Here is an 8,597-nt window from a genome sequence, read left to right as displayed (position 1 = left end):
GCGACACGCAAACAGCGTACAAAACACCAACCCACATTTCCACGAATATTAGGAGGGGATATCGGAACACCTGAAAGACTTGTTCTAGTTTGCATTTCATGCTGGTACAGATTTGTACAAATGTCAAAGTATACAAACGACTAGCCACGCACACATACACACAGTATATTTATTCAGTTGCAAAAGCAGCCATTTGCTTCATCTATTCATTGAACATGGTCAATGTACGTATGTGCATAAGATTAGACAAACCTTAAAGACATTTTAGCTTCAGGGAGATTGCAAAGAAGAAATTTTTCTCAGTCTTCTATCACTCTGCTTTCTGTCCAATTGTTGCTCATTTTAAATTTCTGTGCATTAACAGAGTGGACGAACAAAATATCACTGTCAACACTCGGGTTAATGCCATTTTCTGATGTCCAAATGATCAAGATTCTTCACTCAGTCAGAACTGTGTTACATACAATGTCAAGCAAGCAGCATAAATGCCATCCAGTAAGGCATCTAAAGTAAGACATCCTTACAGGCACTAATGCTTGGCATGTAAAATAATATACTGTAGACACTTCTGTGTGTTGCATTTAAATACTTTGCTTTGACATTTAGACAGGCATAACCTGTTTGTCTTGTTCCAAGCTCAGACAAGTCCTTGAGTTTGTCACTTCTTGCCAAGTAACAGATTGGCTCGGATGACTTTGGGAACGTTGCGGATGGTAAGGGAGATTCTTGTACCACGGGGCAATGTGTCGCCAACCTGACTCTGCGCTGAAGAGAGATTTACCACATGCTCTGACAATGTATCCTCACAAACTCCTTGTATACCATGGAAGTAGTGTTCATACATGTTATCCTTCAGAATTAGTAGACTTCTTCGCTGTACCAACAGTGATAACATGTAGCGGCTCTCTTCTGTTTGAGGAATTTCAAGCTGGAGGGAGAGGGGAGGGACGGGGGGAGAAAGATAAGAAATTGGTGCACTTATGTGATTGATAGTTAAATTTTTTGAGTGTGTGTGAATGTTGGGCTGACTTTGTCTGCTGATACCTGTGTTTTACAAACAGGCCTGTAGAAGTCCAGAAGTGTGTGAGAGCCCAGACTGATAGTTGTTACTGTGGGGTGATACAGTGGCCCATCTTCATGAGGCTGAATAATAGAGGGAAATGGATATGAAAATAGGATGGGTGGGTTAGGAAAGGTTAAAGGACAGAGTGATGAAAGGGATAGGTTCAGGAGGACAAAAAGGAAGAAAATAAAGATGAAGTCAGATCTAAGGTCTTAGAAAAATTCACAGAGAAAGTAAATTAGGGATGCACTGATGACAATTTTTGGCCGATACCTATTTTAACAAAAATAACCGTAGGCCGATACCAATATTTTGGCACTTACCTTTTTTGTCATTAGATTACTGTTTTACTTTGGAATTATTCTTTAGAAATGTACAAAGAGGTAAAAAAAACTTTTTCACCGTTCTAACAATAAATATTTTCCTTTTAACACAACTTAACAAAATTTTTAAGAGAGCCAAAATAAAACGAAAAAATGAAACAAATAACTAAATATGATAAAATGATGATATGAAAAAGGTTATTTTGTACTTCTAAAACATTTTTGCACTTCTGTTTTTGCAGTTCAAAACAACAGAACTCACATTTTACATGTATGTACTGTATATGATAGAACATTACAAAATTACACTATGCATAAGTATGGTTAAGAATTTCACGGAAATGTCAACCACATCATGGAAAAATAAAAATTTTAAACCAAAGGAACAAAATCTTCTTTTAAATTCTGTATTAAAGTGGTATAATGGACAATGCATATTTCCATCCAGACTGCTAGAGGGCGCCACTTGCTCACACAGCGCTGACTGAAGTGCTGAATGCAGAAACGCAACCTTTAAAGGTTTAGTAATCTCACAAGACCATCAATCAATAATGGATATCATAATTTCTCAGAAGTCAAAGTCTGCTGGTTTCAAAGCATTCTGAATGGTTTCTCTCATCCTGTAGCCTATAGGTAAGTGCCGTTTTCACAACTGTCACGTCCGTTTATGCCGATTTTTCCGCATTAACATAAGAACGAGAAAGAATAAAAATTCAACATTATATGTTCTTAGGAGTGCCAACCCTTCTAGATATTGTAGCTATTATTATTTCTGGATTGTGCATTTAAATTCACAGAGTTTTTACAAAGTGTGTTACTAGTTAATTATAAATCAACCATCACTTTTTCATATCAGCGGTTTCATGCATATAGCCGATATGCCGATGGTTTTAATTTGGTCAATAATTGGCCGATATATTGGTGTATCCCAAAAATAAATGTAAATGTACAATCATAAATACACACAATTACTATGGTAAATTAACAGGAAATGCAGTTTTCCTTACCATAATTCCCTCCCCAGGCTTGTATTCATTTACCAGCACATGATTAGCAGACTTTCCAGCAAATGCCCCAAGAGCAGATATTTTCTCTGTGTACTTTAGCAGCCAATCTGGAAGTTTCTCAGCAAGCATTCCTTTGGGACTTGGCAGCCCACCTGATATATAAAAAACATACAAAGTTTCTAACAAACTCCCTCCAGTTCTGCAATACCAGACTCTTATGGAAGTGAGATGAGTGATGTCAATCTATGACTACAAGAACTACAACTACAAAGGGCACAGTCACAATCACTTATTTATACTCTGAATGACTTTGAATAAATATACAGTACTGTGCAAATGTCATATGCACATAAGATGTTCCACAAAAACACTTAAGATGGTTATTTATATCTTCAGCTTTAGTGTGTCAATAGGAAATATAAATGTTAGACTCCCAAAAATTACTTTTGTAAATAGTTTAGAATAGAAGAACAGGGAGCCCTTCAACAGATGTCATGGCCCCCACAGACCCCCTATTGAACATCGAGTCAGTCTGGGATTACACAAAGAGACAGAAGTAATTGAGATATAGCCTAAATAGATACAAGAACTGTGGTGAATTCTCCAAGAAGCTTGGAACATCCTATCTGCCAACGCCCAAGAAAAACTGTGTCCAGGTGTACCTAGGAGAATTGGTTTTGAAGGCAAAGGTGGTCACACCAAATATTGATTTAGCTTTTTTATGTTTACTGGACTTTGTATGACATTAATTGATAAATGAAAACTATTTATGGCATTATTTTTGAAGACATCCTCACTATGCAATTCACATTTTTCACCAGTGCCTAAAACTTTTGCACAGTACTGATATATATATATATATATATTATATATATATACATACCCACACACATATACCCACACACACACATGGATTCAATGGACAGACAGTTAGATAGACAGATATATAAATAGACAGGACAGACAGATATTTAGATAGATAGACTGAAAGATAGAAACATAAAATCGAAATCACTGTTTAATTTAGTGTTTTGCATTGATTTTTAAAGCATGGTGTCAATGAAATCCCTTGACAAACCCCAGTTCTGGAGCCTCCTCCCTGATAACTGTGTCCACTTGGTTTTGGGAGCTCTGTATACCTTGTAAAAGAGACACGGGCCACAGTGTAAATTACTGATGATATAATGATTCGTTGGTATAGTTGATGGTATGGTAACGGGCTATCCGATCAATGTTAAGTCCTACCTGTTGCAGCAGATACTCCTCCTCAGTCTCTGTTATGAAATTTGGGATGTAATAAACAGTTGGAGGAGCCTGAATATAAAACATTTAAATGATCAAAAGAAAGAACCGTGATGAATCTTCGTTTTACATACAAACACTACAATAGCACTGGGGGAAAATTCAAAGTTTACCTCTTTTACAATGCACTTTTCCAGGTCCACAGCAATATTACATGGATTTGCCATCATAGTCATCATGTGAATGTTTTTAATGGTAATTAAAGAACCAGCCTGTCATGCTCTACTGAGTCTGTTCACAGAATCCCTTCAAATGCAACGACGTCTAAAATACAATATGACAAACATAAAAAGATCAGCTTCGATAATGTTCACAATATTCTAACGTTTTAAACGCTGAAAAGTTGCTGAATGAGCAAAACAGCTAATTTGGTGCGTATGAGTATTTTCTCGTCTGTTGTTGTTTTTGCACTGGTGACATATGACTGAATGTCGCCATCTACAGGTTTGGAGCGGTAGTGGCATTGCAGAGGGCGCTGTGATCATTGAAATGAATTGTCAGGAATCTGTGCTTTTAAAATAAAACATATGAAAGAAGAACATGGTGTTTCAGTCCAGGAAGTACATGCAACCCCCTCAAAGAAATTGAAGACAGAGAAAATATGATGTGAACTATTTATGTATAAAATCAAAACATTTAACAAATTAGATGACCAAAGGTGTTTTGCTCCTTAGTAATATGGTTAAAGGTCTCTGAGTAACTGTCTTCATCCCCCTCTGTCTTTCAACCCCCTTCATATTCTCTCTCTCTCTCTCTCTCTCTCTCTCTCTCTCTCTCTCTCTCTCTCTCTCTCTCTCTCCCATCTTTCTCTTCCAACTCCCAATTTGAGCCTGCAGCGCTGCAGCGCTGGTTTCCATGGCAACGACAGAGCAAGAGCCACATCTTAAATCAGCCACGGTTTCCTTCATTAATGGATATTGATCAGGTTTGATAATGCTAACAACATCAACTCCAGGAGCACAGTGTAGGACTGCATATACGCCTTCATCACTTTTGACCACTGGAAGCAGAGAGAGGAGCAGACCAGCATGTAAATGCTGACACTGGCCACTGCAGTGTCTGTGTCTGTCTCATGTGCATATTGAAGAGAAAAAGCACTGATAAATGTGACAGAACATATCTAACCAACATGTACTCCATATCCTTTATTCATAGTCCTGCAGAAAAGACAATGGTTTAATAATGTAACCACTTGTGTTGGCTTAATGGATATTTTGCTCAGAGCCCCAACCAAACTAGTGAGTATTACAAATGTTTACAGTACAAGATTGTTTTTGCACCATGAATCTCTCTTGGCAAAGCTCTTCGAGTGAGTGTTTTATTATGTATTTACCTAGTTGTATTGCTGTGGCTTTTGGAGTGTTTAAGTTGCCAGGCTTACGAAGAAATAGTGATGAAATCGTGACAGCAATACGCCTGTGTTCTGACACATGCTCCCCAAAGCCATGCTCCACACAAACTTGTCGCCTTGACAACATGATTTAATGACGAGATCCTCCCCTACAACTATCTTTGAAAAACAGACACCTCCATAGGAGATGGCAGCAAACACTGCTACAATAATATCACCGATTACTTATGTATGTCCTTCCACTATGATTACACAACACACTGTTCTGCCATTTGAAAAGATGTGCTAGGCGAAGGTTGGAATGTATTGAATCCATATTGCCACAACAATTTGATTCTCATGCATTCTGATGACCTTGAATGTCATCGAAGGTGGCACAGCATTACCCTCCATTCAAATGTCACAATTATTCTTGTGCTGTCCAGATGAAACTGGACTGATAATGTCTGTGATATTAATGATTACTGTAAAAGGGGTCCTGGGTGGCTCAGCAAGTAAAAGACGCTGACTACCACCCCTGGAGTCACGAGTTCAAATCCAGGGCGTGCTGAGTGACTCCATCCAGGTCTCCTAAGCAACCAAATTGGCCCGGTTGCTAGGGAGGGTAGAGTCACATGGGGTAACCTCCTCGTGGTCGCTATAATGTGATTCGCTCTTGGTGGTGTGTGTGGTGAGTTTTGCGTGGATGCCGCAGAGAATAGCGTGATGCCTCCACATGCACTATGTCTCCGCGGTAACGCACTCAACAAGCCACATGATAAGATGCACGGATTGACAGTCTCAGACGCGGAGGCAACTGAGATTTGTCCTCTGCCACCCAGATTGAGGTGAGTCACTACGCCACCACGAGGACTTAGAGCGCACTCGGAATTGGGCATTCCAAATTGGGGAGAAAAAAAAGGAAGAAAATAAATAAATAAATAAATAAAAAATGATCACTGTAAGGGGTTTTATAGCCTGGCTAAAGAAGCTTACTCTCATTATCATGTTCTCATGAGCTGTGCTTTAATAGCAATTCATGTTGCAATAATAATACCTATTTTATTATACACAACCATTTAGTTGTAATGTAGATGTCTTTAAATTTAAAGTAATTTCAATGATGCTGTAATGCTGCACGAAGCAGTGAGTGACATATTCAGTAAGGTCTGAGGTATGTGAGAAAAGACTTAATGTAGCACGCCAACAATCATGTCTTATCTGTATAAAGCGCTGGCATTATTCTACAGTGGGGCCCTCTATTTGTGTCTCTTCAGCATTTAAATGTGGGACAGTAGTAAATGTAAAGCTTACACAATGCAAACAACATGCTGATTGAAGGCCAGAGTGGAGAGTGATAGAGGACAGATGGTTCTGAAATCAGTGATCAATGATTCCCCGTTTCCATAAATAGTAAAAAAAAAAAAAAAACACAAATCTTTACTAGGACTGTCGATTTAACATGTTAATTCACTGTGATTAATTATATAAAACAGAATGTGTTAAAAAAAAAATCGTAATTAAGGAATTTTCCTTCCATCAATGCAATTCTTTAAGAACAATACCACCTTCATGTTTTTATGAACCTCATTCAGCAGAGGACAGTAAGCATAACTGCAGCTGTACCCAAGAGGTCCTCACTGCGGACTGTAGCACGATGACGTAGTGGATTTCATCCATGTTTTAAACGTTCGTAGAGCGATGTACTGGATGTTTCAATGCAAACATTTTATTCACCGTGTACATGTAGCATTATGTGTAAATAAAAAAGAGAGTGCAATAATGATTGCATTTCCATGTATCGTTTTTTTTTTATTTTTTATCAGAAGTATAGTAGGCCTATAGCATACTAATAACTTCTGAGTATCAGGGATTTTAGTCTTCTAAAGAATACGAGAGGTTGCTGAATATTTGGAGTGAATTTGTTTGTTATGGATAACTATTATATGTTTTTTTATTATTAGTTTGATTCAGTTTTGAACATATACAGTCATATTTCTTATTTAATTTGATTTGGGATTTAAATCTTATTTTATACTCTGTCATGTATATCACAGAAGGACAAAGACATATATAGTCTTTATTTGATTCATACATTAATGATTATAACACGCCGATGACTGCTTCCACACATCTATGAAATAGCATCTCTATAAGACAAGAGAATAATTATGCAGTTACAGATGGATATTTTCAGAGGACAAATAAAAATGTGTAGGCTATTAGATATTTATTTCCATAACGAAGTTATGTGGATTATTTGATAAAATATGACTTGTAATGGTCAATTACAATACGGCACAAGTAGTGCAGTTTCGTGGAGATAAAATACAAAACATTGCATATATCCAGTATTTAAAATAAACACCAAACTTTGAAGCTGCCAGAGAGAAACAAACATTTATTATATGGATGAATTTATTAAACATTAAAGCTTATATATACAGAGATCTGCTGGAAGAAGTTAAACTACTCACTTTTAGTTATCCACTAGGCTAATATAACCTCTCAAACAAAATTGCGTATAGGCTATATGCCGTACTGACAACACTAAATAACATAATATTGAAAAGAGAATCTAATATAATATGTAGTTTTGGTGCAGATGCAGTGATGCTTAAGAGTCCCACAGACACCCTACACCAACCTATCACTGTGAGGAAATCAGCCTTTTTATTCATTTTATTTATTATTATTAGTATTAAAGAAAAATATTAAGAGTGGAGACAGAAAACAGGTGGAAAACTGGTTCAAAAGGAGGGTTAGAACCCAGGTCATCCGCATAGAAACAGCACATTCGTACCGTGAGACCCTCAAGGAGCATTTTGTCTTTGTTTGTTTCCACCAGACTATTTCAGTGCCAATAGCCACACTATGTGGCAGGTATTTACACCTAGTGCAAATAGTCACTCTGTGATAATGACAATAATAATGTTATATTATTGAAGTTTCTAATGCTTTCAATCATTAATCCGTTGAGATGCAAGCAAAAAAGCACAGGAGAAAGCATCTTAACAGAATGCGCATGTGGAGAAGTTGACAAGAGAGGGATCCCTTCTAGACACAAATGAGAATCAAGCCTAAAATGGCAACAAACCACGCTAAAGGCCCTGATATACTGTACTTCCGGATAAGTTCTTCTGCATTCTTCGTTCAGGGGTAAAAAGAAGTTCTAAACAGCAGAGTAATGGTATACTGTTTGAGAACATTCAGACACCCGCCACACCACTGTGGAAGGCGTTTAGAAGTACATTTAAATATGAGGACACTCAGTAAAATCTTAACTAATGTGACAATAAAATGTGTTATCAGTGACTGTGACAAATCTCTGACTTTCTTGCTCAGTTGGGAAGGAGGAAGCGGGAGCCTGCGCCGGCTTAAACACTCTAACAAAAACTTTATTCACTCTGAACAATTAAACTCTGTTTGGGGTTTTCAACTGTAGTACACACACAGGTTCGGTTCAGTTCTCTCTCTCTCTCTGGTGTTTTGGACTGCCCTTTTATCCCTCTCTAGCTCTCACTGTAACACAAAACAGCTGTTAGAGATAATTTCCCCACAGGTGTCAATCC

At 37.6% G+C, this 8,597-nt stretch overlaps 1 protein-coding gene across 2 annotated transcripts; it reads right to left on the bottom strand.

The window, feature by feature from the left end:
• Positions 1 to 136: 136 nt before the first annotated feature.
• Positions 137 to 4,124, bottom strand: alkbh6 (alkB homolog 6). 2 transcript variants are annotated; one of them, XM_051669258.1, is made up of 6 exons: positions 3,809 to 4,124; positions 3,639 to 3,707; positions 3,472 to 3,532; positions 2,394 to 2,545; positions 1,030 to 1,143; positions 137 to 928 (listed from the first exon to the last, which is right to left on the bottom strand). In XM_051669258.1, the coding sequence occupies exons 1-6, from the start codon at positions 3,872 to 3,874 to the stop codon at positions 659 to 661; spliced, it is 732 nt and encodes a 243-aa protein (XP_051525218.1). In that variant the 5' UTR covers positions 3,875 to 4,124; the 3' UTR covers positions 137 to 658. The 2 variants fall into 2 exon arrangements, with proteins under 2 accessions (XP_051525218.1, XP_051525227.1); XM_051669267.1 differs by having other exon boundaries at positions 1,045 to 1,143; positions 3,809 to 4,122.
• Positions 4,125 to 8,597: the final 4,473 nt, after the last annotated feature.

The sequence above is a fragment of the Myxocyprinus asiaticus genome, chromosome 3, assembly GCF_019703515.2.
Source record: "Myxocyprinus asiaticus isolate MX2 ecotype Aquarium Trade chromosome 3, UBuf_Myxa_2, whole genome shotgun sequence".
Taxonomy (NCBI): Eukaryota; Metazoa; Chordata; class Actinopteri; order Cypriniformes; family Catostomidae; genus Myxocyprinus; species Myxocyprinus asiaticus.
Note: the sequence above shows the minus strand (reverse complement) of the source record. Positions and strands in the feature narration are given on the sequence as shown.

Coding starts and splice junctions, on each gene's coding strand:
- alkbh6 (XM_051669258.1), bottom strand. CDS start 3,874: ATGATGACTATGATGGCAAATCCATGTAATATTGCTGTGGACCTGGAA. Junction 2,546..3,471: donor GAGGAGGCTCCAGAACTGGG/GTTTGTCAAGGG, acceptor TTTATATATCAG/GTGGGCTGCCAAGTCCCAAA. Junction 929..1,029: donor CACAGGTATCAGCAGACAAA/GTCAGCCCAACA, acceptor CTCTCCCTCCAG/CTTGAAATTCCTCAAACAGA.